Source organism: Diabrotica virgifera, chromosome 5 (assembly GCF_917563875.1).
Source record: "Diabrotica virgifera virgifera chromosome 5, PGI_DIABVI_V3a".
NCBI classification, from domain to species: domain Eukaryota; kingdom Metazoa; phylum Arthropoda; class Insecta; order Coleoptera; family Chrysomelidae; genus Diabrotica; species Diabrotica virgifera.
The window spans coordinates 235,494,783-235,515,571 of NC_065447.1; the positions used below are offsets into that span (position 1 = coordinate 235,494,783).

Here is a 20,789-nt window from a genome sequence, read left to right on the forward strand (position 1 = left end):
TCAGGAATGAAGATATTAGAAGGAGGACACATACTGTATATTCCAGTGTAGATAAAATTGAAACTAGACAACTAGTGTGGTATGGTCACGTGAAACGAATGAATGAAGATAGATGGCCAAAGAAAGCTTTAAATTACATACCACACCAAAGAAGAAGAAGGGGAAGACCTTCAGTTGCCTGAGAAGAAAATGTACGGCACATCATGAAAGATAGAGCCATCAAAGAAGACGAATGGATGGACAGAAAACGATGGCGGTCGAAATGCGAGAAGCGGCAGAGGCTGTAGGAACCTCGCTGATAGATAGATGATTGTATTTGGGGTTACCAAAAATGCAGAACTTTTTGTGAAGAATAACTTTTTTTCAAGAAACTGAAAATAAAAGTTTCCCATATTATGGTGCCGACTTAATTATGGTAGGGGAGCAAAGTATGCTAAATTTGCAGTCACTCGAGCGTTATGGGGACCTATTGGGTTGTAATTATTGGGTCCTAAAATCAAAAACAATTAAGTAAAATTTTCCATTTTAGTGGGCGCTTTCCATTTTTTAATTTAATTTTCCATTTCCAACAATCGTTTTCCCGATTATAACGCCATCTATCCATAGTTCCAAAAAAATGTCTCGAGTAAAAGTTGCCTATTTTTACGTAAAGAATCCAAAACTGCAATAAAAAATTGGGGGTCCCATTTAACCTTTACCTACCCGCGCATCAAGTTATAACATAACTACACGCGTGGCGTACTTTATACGCCACAAGAAAATACACTTAAAAACAGCGGATTTGTTTTTTTTTTGAAAAAATACACATAGTTGTTTGTTATAAACCTTATTCGGCATCAGTGAATACTTGGAGCTCCTTCTCAGTAAGCCAATTGGGATTTATAACTAGAATCATGGAATAACTGGATGATGATAAACAAAATTACGAATAAAAAATTTTTTGAAATGTGATTTTTTACAGGAGAAAAAGTATTGTCTATATAGAAAAATATATTTTGTGCCATAATGACTAAAAAACAATTAAAATATGTTCTTATATTACTACTTATATTAATATAATCGTGGCGTATATTGTCCACCACCGGAAACAACAAATAATAAACTGTAAATTACGATCTTCCCAGAACGCCGATTATAATGAAGCTAAAACCAAATTGTAAAGCACATTCGAGTGATAGGTTAGAGAGATAAACAAGGTCAAAAATTAAATTTTTAAATATATTTGCAGTAGAATTCTTATATCTGGCGTACAAAATACGCCAGCGCGTGTAGTTAAAGGTTAAGATTTTAAAGTAACCCCCCACCCCGCCTCCGTGGTGGGTCGTGTTTGATACCATTCGATAGATTTTTCAAAAACATTTTGAAGGTGTATTTTGCAGTTTTTCGATCTGATGTTCATTTTACAAAATATCGCTGGGTTTGTATTTAAAATTTCAAATTTACCCCCACCCCTCTCAGTGGAAGGTCATGTTTAGCACCATTTCGATAGATTTTTGAAAAATATTGAAGACGTTTTTTTTAGTTTTTCAATCTGACGTTCATTTCGCGAAATATTCGCTTTTTTTGTGAAACTTTTTGACTCACCCATTTCCTTACGTCCCGCTAAAATCGTCAGGTCTTTGAAATATACACTCTTTTGCATGTAATGAACTTACCTTATCTTAATCTGACAATTTCGAGTATTTTTAAGGATGGATTTTTTTTTCGGGCCCCCCTTAACGAACTTCCCTGTGTTAAGAGCCAATATATGGTAGAGGTACATCTGCAGGGTACCAGGTTTCTCCGCATATGAAAATCTGACGCGCTCGAGTAACTGAAAAAATCCCCGCTTGGGCTCCCCTACACACTATATTTTTAATAAAATAAATAAATAAATATTTCTCTACTTTTTCTGTCTTTTTTTAGTTATTGATAATTTAATTGTAAAATATAAAAATCATTATTAATATGAAACAAATAATGAAATACTTCCTGAACATAAGTTCTACTGAAAGTGTCTCGGCTAAAGCTATTGTCTTTCCATCAAGTTAAAACGAATTGCCTCACCACTTCATCCAGAAGCTACCACTTACTTTCTGCTAAATTTTTCGCTATTTTGCGAAGTGAGCGAAGTGTAACTTACAATAACGTGTCCTATTTTTCTTTTCAGAGTGCCAAAATAGCTAAATACTTAAACCGGGTGGATATCTGTAACATATGCTTTGGACTGTTTACTGTTGCATGGATTGCTTCGAGATTGGTTGTCTTTCCTTTTTGGATACTACGTAAGTAAGTATTTTCGTCATAACGAAATAATAGACAAGTAAATATTAAATTAAAAAAAATAAGAAGTAAACTTGGAAAAGATCTATGAGAACATGTGGAAGTTTTAATCGTTGATTGATATGAGATTTATAATTTTTTCATATCCACTTATACACTGCTGCACAAAATTAATCGGACACTTTATTTTAAAGTAAATTGTAGACAGTAAAGTAAGAAAAGTTTATTTTTAAGCAAAATTAAAAAATATTAGAAAAGCTCAAATTCCAATATTTTTATGGCATGTTGAATAATAAGCCATACAATAAAAAACAAGTACCAAAATATTGATTAATTTGACAACAAATAAAAATTTATAATTTTGTTTATGCCGCAGTAAGATATTTTTCAAATCGAAGTGATAAAATTATTTTAAAATAGGTATAGATAATTAGATAATAAACTCGAGTATTTCTTGTCGAGCTCGAATAACAGCTTTCATCCCTTCAAATTAGACCGGTCTAGTTAGACTCAAAAATAGGAGTGAGGTTGCAATAATCACCATTAAGCTGAAAATTAGCAGGATTGCTCAAAATACCATCATAAATGAAATCTAAAAAGTCCTCATAAATCCGACCCGGGCTAAAAAATTTACGCGGGGTCAAAGGTCACGCAAATGGTTTTTAGCGATTTTCAGCGAAACGGTAAGTTTTATCATAAAATTAGTTCTAACAAAAAATGTAGATTAGATAATTATGTATAAAAAATATTTTAATACTTTTTTCGCAAGAGCCTCCGTTTTTGAGATACAACGATTCAAAGAGTTGAAAGGGTTCTAATCGTAATAATATGTATTAGTACACCACGTATATACATCACTGAAGCTGTAATACAAGTAAACATAATATTCTATCGGCCAACTTAACTTATATTACACATAATAATATAAGATATTATAAATATGCTAATGTTTCTACTATACAGATTGCGGTCTACCGAGGGATGCAATGTATAAGTTGTATTATAAATATATATTACTTGAATGTGCTAAAGTTAAAAAAAACTAATTCAACTCCACAAGAAGTTATTTCCAACGGAATTAGCTTCCTTTTCTCTATGTATGGAGCGCCTAAAAAAAGTACGTGCTTAGATAAGTTTAGATATGCGTGTTTCTTTAAAAATACTAGAAACAAGAATGTGTGTGTACTTTGTACGCACGTAAGAAGTTATACTTCTATTATATGATTATATGATTATAAACGAAATTAATATACTTTTTATTTATATTTTATTTAAATATTAAACTAATTTATACTTACTACTTCTTAAACAGATTTATTAAAACAGTGCCAAAAATTAAAATAATAAAGGAATAAAACACACACAAACACATTAAAAATGCCACAAATGATTTCTGAACATTAATTGTCGGAAATTTTTTTAACTAAATACGTATTTTCTGAAAATAAAATTATATAATAAATATACTTACAATCATAAAATGTATAAAAAAAAATAAAAAAATAAAAGTTTCTATTGGGATTCGAACCAACTTACCACGCGGCTGGTATTTGCGTTGTATTGGGGTTCACTCGCATTAAAAGCTTCGCCACAGAGACAGCTTGTCATTATGTGCGAAGATCGACTAACTAAACGGATTAAACTTTTGACATTTTTAACTTATGTAAATCAAATTATTTTGATTTTGAATTGAAATGATCTAGAATTGAAAAAATACAACAAAACATAGAGTAAGAAAACAATATATTAGGTGAATATTGATAGAAATTTTGATGGTAATCAAATTATGTAAATAAAAGTATTACATACTACTTATGTATTTTGGTAGGTTCAAATAGGTAGGTATCGGAGCCCGTATAACGACTAATAAATTTCGCAATCACTTGCATCGTGCAAAGTGGCTATGTTCAAATATCATAACAAAATTTGATCAACTATTTATAAAACACTTACCAGTGTAAGATTCTTTAGCTTTGAATAAGCGAGATCTGCGGCACGCATACTAGTCACAGTTTGATGGGCTTTCACATTGGCATGCAACAATCATCTCTTCTATGTAAATAAGTCCAAAAATATAATATGAAAACTATTTAAAAAGGCAGTATTACCATTAACTAACTTTTTGTTTGTTGTTTTTTCTTCCCACAAATTTTAAAACGCAACAACCATACATTATAACCAAACCACAGTCCCACAGCTGTGCCACAGCTGCCATATTGGATAATTTTTGTCATGTCATTTGAACATCCAATCAGAACAAAGTTATAATGCGCATGCGCCCGGTCGCTAGGTTTTACCATATAAAAATTCACCGTCATTACGCCCGTAAAGAAGTATAACTTCAATAAAAAACAAGTGCAATTATCTTGGCTTCCTCCAACCTCGGCTGCTCATCAACATCTGTTTCGGGTATATTACCAAGTTCAAGTGTGGCTTGGTTATCAGCTAGATCTAAAAGACTGGGGATGGAAATTAGTCGACAGTTCATTAGAACCAATTCAAACTTTACTCGCACCTGCGCCGGAAAAAGTCCTGAACACAATTTTTTGCAACTGTATAAAGGGATGTAGCGCTAAACGTGGTTGCAAAAAAGTTGACTGTTTTGTTCGGTAGCATGCACTAATTGTCAAAACCGGTCGTGCTTCAATGTTGAATCACCAACAATTGAGGATTCATTTGAATCTATCGAGGAGCCATGCGATGTGTCATTATTGGGGCAATTGACTTGCACCCACGATAAACAAGAAGAAGAAGAACAAGAAGAAGGAGAAGAAGAAGGAGAAGAAAAATAAGGAGAAGAACTAGAAAGTGAAGAAGAAGAGGAAGAACAAGGAGAAGATAAAGCAGAAATATAAGAAAATTATGAACCAGTTGCATAAATTTCCTTTTTTTTTAATTTATACCGCTTTTATAACTTTTATCATTTTTGCCAATATCAATTATTATTCAATAGCTTCAAATTAAACAGATTCATAACAGATCCGTGGAATAGGCCTACTGGGGAAACCACGTTAAAAAACGCGCTAAGTACACTACCTCAAAGGTGGTGCGCATATTATGACGATTACAACTTTTTGAATCGTTGTATATCAAAAACAGTGGCTCTTAGGAAAAAAAGTAATAAGACATTTTTTATAGAAAATTATCTAATGTACATAGTTTGTTAGAACTAATTTTATGATAAAACTTATTGATTCGCTGAAAATCGCTAAAAACCATATTTGGTGACCTTTGACTCTCTACTTCATTTTAATAGGCTCCCTTTGTTTCATTATTTTAATAATTGTTATTGCCTTAATATATGTGATGACCTACAAAGATAACTTTATCGATTCTACTAAGCATGTCGACCACTGAACATAAACGTATCCACTCAGAAAAAAAAATGCATTACCATTGCGAAAGATCCAATTAGTAGCAAGTTCGTGAATAGAACAGCTAAACCAGTTCAAATATCTTATCAAGTTATCATGACGCAGCCAGAGACCTAAGAGGACAAATAAACAAGGCCGCACTCATGTCCGGATATGTTTGAGAGATGTGGTCTGGAATAACCCATAAATGAGAATGGAGAGCAAAATTAGAATTTATAAAACTTGAATCAGACCTGTTATGACCAGTGGTATTGAATCAAGGGAAGACACCAATAAAACCAAAAGTATGCTACGAACAGTCGAAATGAAGACACTAAGAGCAATTGCAGGGAAGACAAGAAGGAACAGAATACGAAACAACATCATCAGGGAACAATGTGGCGTGCAAGATGTAGTAAGATGGGGTAGGCAAAGACGAAGAGAATGGTTCAGTCATATAAAAAGAATGAAGGAGCACAGAGCACCAAAAATGGCGCTAGAAGGAAAACCAGCTGGCAAGCTTCCACCGGGGAGACCCCCCAAAAGATGGAGAGATAGCTGGCAGTCTGCTTTTCAAGAAATACTTCAACGTCAGAATTAATAGATCGACAGATCTACAACAAGTATAAGAAGAAGGAGAAGAAGCCTTGTTATACATATATTTGCAATTAAATCCGTATATACAGGGTGCGTCAAACTTCTGGTTTTCTTTGATTACGGCTAAATTGTGGGATATACAAAAAAATGTTTTTAACAAAATTAAGGTATATCGAAGCTGTCTATAATTTAAAATTATTTTCTATTATACACGGTGAGTCAGAACGACGGTACGAACCAAAGTTTTGTTTTTTTTTTTAATGGAACACCTTATATATTAAATAATTTTTGAACATATTTTTTTAAAATCTTAAGAATTCATATAAGGTATTATAGGCCTAAAGTTAACAATTTTCGAAATATTTACACTTTTATTGAGAAAAATGGTAATATTCAAAGGGCTGTGAATTAAGCCTTCAAGGTAATAAAAATTTAAATGACATGTCAAAGTTTTTTTAGTATACTGTTATTTTTAAATAAATTAACATATTTGACATATAGCCATAAAATATACAGTGTAATCACTATTTGCAAATACAAAATGTTCTCATTTTTTTAAATGAGACACCCTGTATAGTAGTATTGCCTTTTGTAGTAAATATTCCAACCTTTCTTTTGGTATATGGTTGTATGTACCTAGCATGTTTGGTTTTGTAGATATTAAAAAAAAACTATAAATTTTACGTTTTTGCGAATTTTTTATTAAAAAATTTTTTTGCAAAAAAAATAATTAAAATCTGGTTTTAGAAACATACATCAAAATACCAAATATGAAAATAAAAACATAATTAAAGATAAAAATAAATCGTATACTAGTACAATTCAATTGAATTTAATGACTTAAAATTATTTTACAAATAATAATCTACCATACTAATGAATGCATAAATTAGTTACTAAATTAAATAAACAACCAAATTTGATATCTACCCTAGTAATTTTTCTACCACAGCAACTTTCCTGTACCAAATTAATTGTTGGTTATATTGTATTTACGAGTAAGATCAGTTAGACTTTTAATTTACTTACATCTTCAGAACATAATTATAAAGTATGCTTTGAAACAAAAAATGAATGTTAAATGTATCAGCCAAATTATTTATTAATATAAATAGTATTAACTGGTGTCACAAAAGCTGGTAATACTTTTGTAGTTGAAATTTTTGTAACAATTTTTTATGTCTTAAATTTTAATTTTGCAACCGAACAATTGATGGATATGACATTTGTTTTGGTCGAAACCATTAGAAATTATTACCAGCTTTTGTGACACGACTACATAGATACCTACTACTTACTTCATAATATACTTCTATAACGTTTATTTGTTTCAAAGCCTACTTTATACGTTCTCAAGATGTAGGTAAATTAAAAAGTTATTAACTGATCTTACTCGTAAATACAATTATTTAACTAACAAAATTGGGTACAATAAATGTACTAGGGTAGAAAAATTTCCAGGATAGATTTTAAAATTGGTTGTTTAATTTAATAATTAATTTATCCATATTAATTACTTATTAGTATGGTAAAAAATTGTTTGTCACATAATTTTAAAGTTATTAAATTCAATTCAGTTATTAAATTCAAGTTGAACTTGAATACGTTTTATTTTAATCTTTAATTACGTTTTTACTTTTATCTTTGATATTTTAGTGTATGTTTCTAAAATCAGATTATAATTTTTTTTTGCAAAAAAAATTAATTAAAATTATCGCGGATATAAAATATTAGCGAAACGTAAAATCTATAGTTCTTTTTTAAATATTTACAAAACCAAACATGCTATGGACATACAACCTCATACCAAAAGAAAGGTTGTAATATTTACTACAAAATGCAATACTAATATACAGGGTGTTCCATTAAAAAATGAGAAAATTTTGAATTTGCAAATAAAGATCACACTGTATATTTTATGGCTATAAGTAAAAGATATTAAATTATTTAAAAATGACACTATATTATAAAAACTTTGACCTACTATTTAAATCTGTATTACCTTCGAAACATAATCCACAGCCCTATAAATATTACCATTTTTCTCAATAAAAATGTAAATATTTCGAAAATTATTAACTTTAGGCCTATAAGACTTTATACAAATTTTTAATGTTTTTAAAAACTATATTAAAAAATGATTTAATATATAGGGTGTTCCATTAAAAAAATACAACTTTGGTTCATACCGTCGTTCTGTCTCATCCTGTATAATCGAAAATAATTTTCAATTATAGACGGTTTTAATAAACATTGGTTTTGTTAAAAACATTTTTTCGTATATCCCATAGTTTAGCCGCAATCAAAGAAAATCAGAGGTTTGGCGCACCCGGTATGTAGCCTATTCTGCTGATTTGTGGGGAATTTTTTACTAATTCCCTTTACTACTTACTAAATTATTACTTATTATAATGTATTACTCTACATTGATGTAGAAACCACAAATATTCATTGTGTGATATAAAAATAATTGAATATCCATAAGTTTCCTTGGAAGGGTAAATAGTATCACAAACTATAATATTATTTGCGTTATTAACACCTGGTCCTGTTTGTATTTGCGGCAAGCTGCCTCCTTATTATGGCACGTCCTCGTTTCCAAGTATTGCTGCAATATGTCTTATTTTATAAATGAGCAAGCATACTATGAAATATTACGGTTTGAGGATTTACCGAAGTTGGAGGAATATTTCGTAGAAGACATTCCCAATTTACGGTGTCCCTTCGAGAGCTAAGAAGGCTGCGCATTATTGATATTCAACTCTAACCAGAGGATACTAAATGAGGGAATATTGTCGGTACACAGATAACATTATTTAATAAATTGATGGTCGTATAAATGTGTCATCTGAATTAATATTTAAACCCTAACTGTAAACAAATACATTACTGATTTATATCGTCAGCTTTATTAATGTGTACAGGGTGTAACAAACAGGAAGGTCATAAATTAAATCAAATATTCTGGGACCAAAAATAGTTCGATTGAACCTAACTTACTTTATTACAAATGTACACATAAATAAGTTTTTATTTTTCAAAATTTATCTTTTAAAATGTTTTCCAAAAAATGTTATTGTTTTTTTTAATAACTCCGTTCATTTTTAGGCTCCGTTCACCTAAAAACCATTTGAAACATAATTCCAAGGGCAATTAAACGGCGTTGAATTTAATCCTTTAAACCCCTTACTTTTTTAAAAATAAAAAGTTAAATGGCCCCGGTTACAAGCTTTAAACGTTTTTATCTCGGTTATTTTTTACAGAAATAATAAAAAAGGCAAAATATTTGATATAGAAAAAACTAAAATTTGGTTATATATCATTTTTTACGTATATTGAGTATTTTTCGAGTTATTATCAAAAGAAAATGAAAATTACGATCATTTTAAAAATTCAGATTATTTTAAATTTTATAACTTTTTTTCAAAAATTTTCAATATAAACCGGTCAAAATTGTTGAAATCATTACTTATGCTATTATAAAGAAATTATTGTAAGGATTACTATAAATTTTAATTTTTGTGGAAATGGCGTATGTTTTATTTTTCATTTTTTCCTAAAACATTCGAAAGGGTTCTCTTATTTTCATCATAACTTGCTTAATTTTAATGCTATTAACTTCTTCTGAAGCTCAATTGATAGGTAATCCGAAGTGCTTTGACAAGTGCTTAACAGGTTAATTTTATAAATTGCATCGTTTTTCCGTTATTTAAGCTTGAATACTTAGATTTGAGCACTCGCCGAAAAAAAATTTACATTTTATTACCCATGACTCACTTTGACTTAACATTAGTTTAGTTCTTTAAGTGAGGACTGTATTCAGTTTTTTATTATCTTCAATTTTGGTAATAATAACTTTTTTAAAAGCTTATAGTTTTTGAGCTATACGTGAAAAACAGCTTTAAAGCATGCATTTTTTACGAAAAAATAAAATCTTTGATCCTCAATAACTCAAAAAGCATTGATTTATATTAATAACTTTATATAACAAATTTTGCTTGGAATTTGTCCTTAAATTGATTTGTGCTATTATTTTTAATAAAATAATTTTCACCCTCGAGAAGGGGTGGCTTCCAACCCCAAAGTTAAAGCGCAAATTTGCATCATGTCACCTTTGTTGCTTGAGGTATACTCTAACTACTCACCAATTTTCATGAAAATCGATGGAGGTTCAACGAAATCGGAGGTAAAAACCTTCAGTGACTCCACTAATATAATTTAAATGTTCGATTTTCGGAAAAATAGTTTCTGTGTATACCCTGTAGGAAAAGCCACATTCCCGGACTCAGTATTGCCTTGGCTCGGCTTGCGCCTCGACGGCAATTTTTACATCGTCCGGGAATGTTAAGCTTTTCCTACTAGGTACACAATGTACTACTATTCAATCCAGTTTTTATGATTTTGTACTTATTTTTCTCATAAACTAATCACTTTAAGCATCAACTATTATACATTTTTGAAATCAGTACAAAGAGAAGAATCCAAATAACAAATAAAAAAAGGTGGAAGTAATTAAAAAAAAAATAAGTGATGATACGGGGAATGAGAGGGTGCCTTCCCGACCAGCTTAAATATGGCATAATGTATCCCCCTTTAAGTAATATTTGACGTGTTTTTGCGTTTCTTCTAAAAATCAGAGGTTCAAAAGTTATTTAACACGTTGACGGACAGAACGTCTATATAGATGTCTAATTTCCATTGATGTAATGTGACCCAACGTCCATAGACGTTGCATTTTTCCCTATTCTACTTTGCAAAATACATAATATAGTGTCACAACAATTGCTTATACATTTGACGCACTGTCCGTCAACGTGTTAAGGTGGATAGTTTTACCCAGGGCCGGCGATAACGGGCCTGCACGGGATGCACTGCAGGCGGGCGCCCTTGTTTGGGGGGCGCCAAATGAGCTTTTTTCTGCTGGTTTTATAAAAAATACTAATTTAAAAGAGACCGAAGGGCGGCTATGGTAGTTTTGCAGGCGGGCGCCGTACACCCTAGCACCGGCACTGGTTTTACCTGAAAAGCTTATACTTAAGAATCTTTTAGTAACCCAGATAATATTACATACAGTATGTCCCTGTAAGTTGTATCCATATGGAAAACTTTTTTATTATTAATTTTACGAAAAAAAGTTATTCTTTATAAAAAGCTCTGCATGGTCCAAAACCTAAGATTTAACCATCAAATATCAAATTTTTTGAATATTATACGAGGTATGTCAAAAAGTTTGAATTTCACTCAAGAGTAAAGTAGCTTTATTTTTCACAATATTAAAAATTGCTATTATGAAAAGTTGTTTGGAATTAAAAACTATATTCTAGTATACAATTACATCCTTCTAATTGAAATTTTTTTTTTTTTGAAAAATATGGATAACTATCATTATTTTCAGTCATTTTAATTCAGATAACTCTTTTATTATTAATTTTACGAAAAAAAGTGATTCTTAATAAAAAGTTCTGCATGGTCTAAAACCTAAAATACAACCATCCTTTGTCAAATTTTATCAATTTTATACGAGGTATGTCAAAAAATATGAATTTCGCTCAAGAGTAAAATACCTTTATTTTTCACAATATCGAAAATTGTTATTATGAAAAGTTATTTAGAATTAAAAACTATGTTTCTATGTTTCAGTATGTAATTACATCCTTCTAATTGAAATATTCTGAACGATAAAGGTACTTTACTTTTGATCTAAATTTATCTTTTTTGACATACCTCGTATAAAATTGATAAAATTTAATATAAGCTGGTTGTATTTTCAGTTTTAGACTATCCAGAACTTTTTATTAAGAATCACTTTTTTTCGTAAAATTAATAATAAAAGAGTTATCAGAATTGAAACAACTGAAAAAATAATGATAGTTATCCATAATTTCTCAAAAAAAAACTTTTTCAGTTAGAAGGATGTAATTGCATATTAGAATATAGTTTTTAATTCCAAACAACTTTTCATAATAGCAATTTCCAATATTACGAAAAATAAAGCTACTTTACTCTTGAGTGAAATTCAAACTTTTTGACATACCTCGTATAATATTCAAAAAATGTGATATTTTATTATTAAATCTTAGGTTTTGGACCATGCAGAGCTTTTTATAAAGAATAACTTTTTTTCGTAAAATTAATAATAAAAAAGTTTTCCATATGGATACAACTTACAGGGACATACTGTATAAGTAATAAACATATTACACAAAAATAAGACTTACCTAGCAAAAATATTCATTTCTGAAGAGAACTTCCACACAAAACAATAGATTACACATTAAAACAGTCATTTCTACACTTTTACAAAGTTATTTTCACGATTATTCAAATAATATACCGGGTGGTGAATTGGAAAGCGGGCCATAGGAAACTCAATGTAAAATTCTAAACTGTTGAATTCCTGCTTCCCTAATTATTTTACATCAAAAGTCATAAGAAACTATTTGTAGAGAATTGAAATCTGTATTGAAAACAACTGTTAATATTGTTCTACGAACAATAATTATTCAAAATTTTGTAAAAATATAATACATTTTTCAGAGTAATACGCCAAAGTTAGGCCACACGCAATACCATAATGTGTATAAGGTTGCATTTGTTGACAATAAATTTATTATATTAACAATTTGAACTGTCAATTTTTTTATTTATTTTATCAATTACTGTTTAAAACACAATAAAGTTGATAAGATACCTTTAGTTAAGGAGAAGTATTAATAATAAAGATATCTTCTTCAGTCAATAATGTGCTCACTGTCAGTTAAATAATAACGTGTGGCCTAACATGCCCACACATACCTACTGCGGTAAATACATTATATTTTTCAAAATTTTGGAATGTGTTTAAATCGTAGAACAATTGTAACTTCTGTTTCTAATACAGATTTCAATCCTCTACAAATAACTTCTCATGACTTTTGATGTAACATAATTAGGGAAGCAGAAATTCAACAGTTTAGAATTTTACATTGAGTATCCTATGGCCCGTTTTCCGATTCACCACCCTGTACCTATAATAACCCACGCTCGATTTATTCGTACATTACTCTAAATGGTGAAACTTAAAATAATATTATTTGCCTGTACCGATCTATTGTCTTTGTGTTAATGCACAATAAAAAATTCAGAGCAATCTTGACCTAACCTAACAAAAAAGTTTCACATCGATAAGCGTAAACAAGTTTTGTATCCAAATGTTGCCGTGTAGGCTCCCTCCGTTTGAGACTACTAATGCAGCAGATTTTTATTTTAATAAGAAAATTGTTGTTGAAATGAGTGTCAAAACGAAACCGACAAAGCTATTTTTATTTTATTTAATTATTGTTTTTATTGAAGAGTTATTTTTATTTTATTTTTTTTTAATGTTTATTCAGCAATCTGTTAGTTATAAAAATTCTAACAATAAGCGTCTTTGGGGTTTGAACTAAAAAAAATTGACGTTAGAGAGGTCAGTCCAATGACTGGACCTCTAGTATGGAACAAACATGACATTCCTATAATATGCTACATACAAACATACATTTTACACTTTTACAAACAATACATATATCTAAAATATAAACACAATTACGGTGAGGTATAAAACTTATTTATAAATAAGGTCCAGTGGATTTTTACGTTTTAGTCTGTGAGTTTGTTGACTATTATCAAGCAAGTTTATTGCCAGGGCATTTGGATGGCTTTCTAGGCGTTTTATGTACCGAACACTGCACTGAACTATCACTTCACTGATCGTAGGTACTTCTAGATCACAATAAATGTCTTTGTTTGACACGAACCATGGGGCGTCTGTTATAGAGCGTAACACTTTGGATTGTAATCTTTCCATTATGGATATGTTGGATTTTGCTGCTGTACCCCATAGCTGGATCCCATAGGTCCAGACCGGTTTGAGTATTGTATTGTATACCAACAGTTTGTTACGTATAGACAACTGACAACTTCGATGTTCTGCCCAGTATCCAATACTGTTTACGAAATTTTAAATTTAACTGTTTGCGCTTTTTCCATATATGTGTTCTCCATGTCAAAGTTTTGTCCAGGTGCATACCAAGGTATTTAACGCTTTCGGCTTGTGGAATTGCTTTGTTATTTATTTCTATATTAGGCGATATTTTACGACATTTTGTAAATATGATATGTTGTGATTTTGATTCATTGATCTTTATTCGCCATTTCTTTGTCCACTTTTCAATGTTCCTAATAATATTTTTATTGGGATTATTATTTATAAAAAAGTACATATTTATATATTTTTAAGCTATTCCTTCGGGCATTTTAATATATTACAGTCGAACCCGCTTATTAGAATACCGGTTATAGGAATATCCCGCTTTAAGGAATAAAAATTTGAGGCCCCGAAACGTTTCTACTAGCCGTTAATGATCGGTTATTAGCCTATCCCAGATATAGGAATACTTTTATTTGGCACGAAGACTATTCCTATAACGGCTTCGACTGTATAATAGTTTTTATTAATTTTAATCTTCTTCTTCTGCATGTGTCTTGTCCGTTGCGGACCTTGGCTACCATCATAGCAATTTTAATTTTGTTTGCGGCGTTTCTGAATAAATCGATCGATGTAAGTCCAAACCATTGGCGTAAGTTTTGAAGCCATGAGTGACTTCTTCTTCCGGGTCCCCGTTTGCTTTCTATTTTACCCGGTATTATCAGTTGGAGTATATGATATGTATCATGTCGCATAATATGACCGAGGTATTCAAGTTTCCGTTTCTTAATTGTGAAAGAGATTTCTTTTTGTTTTCCAATTCGGCGCAATACCTCTACGTTGGTAATGTGAGCATATTAATTTTAATATGTTATGAATGCCTTAAGGATATAAAAATTTTTATCGCGAAAGAGAAAGGTAATGATTTAAAGATTACCATCCTACTATCTAGTTTACTATTCTAATTGGGAAATAAACCACAATTTAACTTGAAAAATGATTGTATTGACGTTTCACTTTCACTTCGGAGATCGTTATATAAATACTGATGAACGTAACCTCAAACACTTTCGTATTAAGTTGTTATTTCTACATCGTCTTAAAAATTTGATGGAATTTGGGCAGTGTGCCACTCTCATTCAAGGTTTTTAATTTCCTAAAATTTCGTATCATGCTAGGCCAATACGGGTTTCTTGTGAAGCTATTTCTGTGTGCATTTATGTAATTTACTACTTTAATTGGGAAATAAGCTACAATTTAACTTGAAAAATGATTTTATTGATGTTCCGACTCCCACTTCGAAGGTCGTTATCTAAATACCTACTGCTAAACGTAACCTCAAGCCTTTTGGTATTAGGTTGTTGTCTCTACATCGTCTTAAAAATTTGATGTAATTTTGGCAGTGTGCCAGTCAATCATACAAGGTTTCCAATTTCCTAAGATTATGAATCATGCTAGGCCCATCCGGGTTCTTAATATTGTACTGAAGCTGTTTCTTTGTGGGATTTGTGTAATTTACTACTCTAATTGGGAAATAAGCTACAATTTAACTTGAAAAATGATTTTATTGACGATTCGACTTCCACTTCGGAGGTCGCTATCTAAATACCTACTGCTAAACGTAACCCAAAGGCCTTTGGTATTAAGTTGTTATCTCTACATCGTCTTAAAAACTTGATGGAATTTTGGCAATGTGCCAGTCTCTCATACAAGGTTGCCAATTTCCTAAAATTTTGAATCATGCTAGGCTCATACCGGTTTTTTAATATTGTTCTGAAGCTATCTACTTCTTAAGTCTTCATCCACCTGTTGTCTCCATCTCAGTTTAGGTCTGCCTCTGGATTTTTTATCTGGTGGTATCCATTCCGTTGTACCTGTTAACGAATTGTTCTTCTCTCTTCTCATTATCTGTCCATACCATGTAATTATCTGTGCTTTTATTGCTCTAACTATGTTCTCTTGATTTTCCGTCGTAGTCGTATGTTTTCTCTATCGCTTGTTTTGTCCCATGCTTTGTCCTGTGTATATTGTTAGTCGGTTTCTAATTATTAGCGCAGTCACTGAAGGTTTTCACCTCCGATTTCGTTGAACCTCAATCGATTTTCATGAAAATTGGTGAGTAACTAGAGGATACCTCAAGGGACAAAGGTGTATAAAGTTATTGATATAAATCAACACTTTTGAGTTATTAAAGACCAAAGATTTTATTTTTTCTTAAAAAAATGCATGTTTTAAAGCGGTTTTACACGTATAACTCAAAAACTATAAGCTTTTACAAAAAAGTTATAATTACTGAAATTAAAGATTATATAAAACTGAATACACACCTCACTTGAAGAACTAAACTAATGTTAATTCAAAGTGAGTTATTGCCAATTAAATGTATATTTTTTCGATGAGTACTCAAATCTAAGTATTCAAGCTTAAATAACGGAAAAACGATGCAATGTATAAAATATACCTGCTAAACACTTGTCAAAATACTTTGGAATACCTATCAAATGAGCTTTAGAACTAGTTAATAGCGTCAAAATTAAGCAAGTTATGATGAAAATAAGAGCACTCCTTCTAATTTTTTAGGAAAAAGTGAAAAATAGACGTACGCAATTTCCACAAAAATTAAAATTTATAGTAATCCTTAAAAGAACTTATTTATATTAGCAGAAGGCATGCTTTCTATAATGCTTTGTCTGGTTTAAAATGCATATTTTTGAAAAAAGGTATGATTTAAAAAAATCATAATTTTTAAAATTTTCGTTATTTTCATATTCTTTTGATAATAACTTCAAAAATGCTTAATATACGTAAAAAATTATAAATAACCAAATTTTAGTTTTTTTAGAGATCAATATTTAACCTGTTTTACTATTTCTATAGGGTGAAAAATAACCGAGACAGAAACGTTTAAATCTTAAATTTTGCTGTGAAAACCGTGCAACCAGGGCCATTTAACCTTTTATTTAAAAAAATAAGAGGTCTAAAAGATTAAATTTAACGTGGTTAAATAGCCATTGGAATTATATTTCCAACGGTTTTTAGATGAACCTGATATCGTAAAAATGAACGGAGTTGTTTAAAAAATAATAACATTTTTTGAAAACATTTTTAAAGGATAAATTTTAAAAAATATTTGGGGCATAAATTTTAATGCTAACATGTTCAAGGGCTCATTTGATAGATATGTTTAAGTGCTTTAACACATTTTCAATAAGTTTATGTTATAAAATGCATCATTTTCCCGTTATTTAAGCTGGAATACTTAGATTTTTTTACTCGCCGAAAAAAATATACATTCAATTACCTATAACTCACTTTTAGTTAAAAGTAAAAGGTTTTTCTGCTAAGGGGTTTATTTCGTTTTTTATTAGTTTCAGTTTTGTTAATAATAACTTTTTTGTAAAAACTTATAGTTTTTGAGTTATTGATGAAAAATCGGTTAAAAACATGCATTTTTCTCAAGAAAAATTAAAATGTTTGATCTTTAATAACTCAAAAAGTTTTGATTTATTTTAATAACTTTATATAACAAATTTTGCTTAAAATTTGTCCCTCTATCGAATTATGGAGTTATTTTCAATAAAATAATTTTCACTCCAGAGAAGGGGTGGCATCCACCCCCAGGGTAAAAGCGCAAGTTGGCAGCATGTCACCTTTGTTCCTTGAGATATCCTCTGACCACTCACCAATTTTCATGCAAATCGATGGAGGTTCAACGAAATCGGAGGTAATAGCTCATATCCACCTTCAGTGACTGCACTATATAGCAGTCATTCCTTTAATATGTTACATTCATTAATTGCTCGGTAGTTTTTATATACTCTGTGGTCTCCTTGTTTTGGGATTGTCACTACAATTCCTTTCTTCCATTCTTTGGTCATTGTTTCCTTACTCCATAATATATTCTGTATTAGTTCCTAAATCTTTCCGTATACTGCCTCCACTCCGTATTTTATAAGATCTTCACATATTCCCTCGTCTCCAGCTGTTTTCTCGTTTTTTAGTTTGCATGTTTCATTTTTCACTTCTGTATAGGTCATTTCTTCTTCTTCACCTTTTTCTGAGTTCATTATTGTTTCTGTTTCTTCTTCTATATCCCTTTCTTGATACATTTCTTCGGACTACTTCTGCCATTTTTCTGATTTTATGGGGCTCGAATGTATGTACCATTTTATTATTTGTAGTGATTCTGCACTGGTGTAAACAGTAGACATTTATTGTCATACCTAGTAGCTACTTCCTAAATCAATGAGAGATTGGTGGTCAGAGAAATATGAGAAGCATAAAAAAGTAGCTAACCGAAAATTGTTTGTTTTCTTTATTCCGTTTAATTTCAAATGCACACCACTGTTGTTCGTTAAGAATCGGTTTATAACAATGAAAAGAACCATTCAATGCATATGTTACGGAATAAAACTTTCTGCATGGTGGAGAAACAAAATTTATAGTATTAAATTTTATAATTTAAAAATTTTACGGGTTCATCTATCTCTTTCGCTGAATATATATTATTCAGGTGTAGCTTCTTTCCAAATCTGGTGATGCTATTATTTAATTTTGAATTGTGGGTATAATATCCAACGCAGTTGAGTATGTGAGTTAGATCAATGTACAGTCGGAAAAATGAAAGAATACCCATGAACGAACATATAAAGCACGCTGTATTTTCCTGTCACCGTGTCACAAAGAAAATTGTCCAGTGCAAGTACATGTAACAATAATTATTACATGTACTTGAGCTGGCCAATTTTTTTAGTGACACGGTGACAGGAAAATACAGTGTGTTTTATATGTTCGTTCATGGGTATTCTTTCATTTTTCCGACTGTATGTAAAATATATTGGTAGTAAGCATATAAGATGTTGAAAGTATATCGTGTTTTCAGGAAATTGACGTTCGTATTTCAGTATAATTTAGTATCAATGCCAGCAATCTGTTCCCTATTTTGACTTTAATTGACTCTAGAGAACGAATAATATTATTATGCTTCTCCTTAAGGTTTGGTAAATATTTTTGTTTTTTTCTTTGCTTTGCTCGATAAAGAGGGGTAAAAGTTTTTGTAAAAACTTTTTCAGCAATATCGGATAAAGATAATCTGTGTCTTGTTAAGTAAATAATGTTTCTTGTACAGATTGAATGATGTGTTTTTATAATGTAGCGATAATGTTATCTATGATTGAATAGGTTGCATCGTTATACGAAAGGGAAAGATATTTAAATATATTAGTTACAGATATTGTTATAATTCTACTTATTTTCATGTTTGTAATGAAAGGTTGGTATTAATGTACAGTGGTTAGAACATTTGTTTGAAATATCAGATATTCTTAGCAAGACAGGTATTGTCGACAATGATATTCCTATTACGGCCAAGCTATATTGGGGTCAAACAGCAAGATCAAAAATAGGCAAATCTCCACTCCTCCTTAATATTTACCCCGAGGAAATATTTAAACAAATACAATAAGCAGAATATATAATTTCAAAAATTTTAAGAGAACTGATTGAACAAGAATACTCAGGATACGAAGAAGAAGAACAATGCGGGTTTAGAGCTGGAAGGTCCTGTACGGATAATGTTTTTTTGGTTAAAACAAATCATCGAAAAAAATTAGAACGGAATAGGCCAATACACCTAGTTTTTATAGATTTGTAAAAAGCATATGACAATATACCGATACCGAAACTATGGGAAGTGCTACAAAACTTTAACATTAACTTTACTCTCATAAAAGCTGTCCAAAATTTATACAGTGACATAAAATCTGCAGTAAAATTGGAAAAAAAATAACAGATTTAAAAATATGTGCAAACGATAAAGAAGATTTGGAGTATATGACTCGCAAATTTAAGGAAGAATACGAAAAATGGGGACTGCAGATGAATGTAGAAAAAACACAATATCTATGTCTAGGTGAGTATTCAACTGATATTATATTGGACAATAATCAGAAAATAACTAGCTGTGATAAATATAAGTATTTGGGAATTAATTTCAACAAGGAAGGTACTGACGATGCAGAAATTACGAGCAGAATAAATAAAGCAAGAACGATAATTAAATCATTGAACGGAGTTTTGTGGAGTACCGAGATAGGGAAACAAAGAAAAATGAGAATATACAACACCATGATTAAGAGCACATTGGTATACGGATCCGAAACATGGAGAAAAAAGGAAAACCAAAAAGAAAAATAGAAGCTACTGAGATGGACGCCCTAAGAAGGGCAAGTAGAACATCGAGATTGGACCGGGTTAGAAATGAGGAAGTAAAACAAAGAATGAATTTACAGAAAACGGTTGTAGAATGCATTGAATAGAAACAATTAACGTGGTACGGACATGTTCAGAGAATGGGGGAGGAAAGACTGTCAAAGAAAATTATGAAATAGATACCTACAGAAAACAGGAAAAGAGGAAGGCCAAGAACGACATTTATACAAGGAGTAAGACGATCAATGAGTGTACGAGGATTAGAAGATGAAAACTGCAATGATAGAAGATATTGGCAATAAGGCATCGGACAACGTCGGAGGACGTTTTGAACCCAAATTTATATATATATATAAATATTTAAACAATGTATAGAAAATTCAATAGAGGGCATAAAAATAAACGCTGAGCTAACGAACAAC

At 30.8% G+C, this 20,789-nt stretch overlaps 1 protein-coding gene across 3 annotated transcripts in view; it reads left to right on the forward strand.

Annotated features, from left to right (window-relative positions):
- The window catches only part of LOC114331757 (ceramide synthase 5-like), a 187,255-nt gene that overhangs the window by 146,756 nt on the left and 19,710 nt on the right, over positions 1–20,789 (forward strand). For 2 of the 3 annotated variants that reach the window (XM_050650882.1, XM_050650883.1), the window contains exon 6: positions 2,150–2,268. In XM_050650882.1, coding sequence (XP_050506839.1) covers positions 2,150–2,268 — 119 coding nt within the window. The remainder of the gene's footprint in view (positions 1–2,149; positions 2,269–20,789) is intronic. The other variant, XM_050650884.1, reaches the window with a different exon arrangement.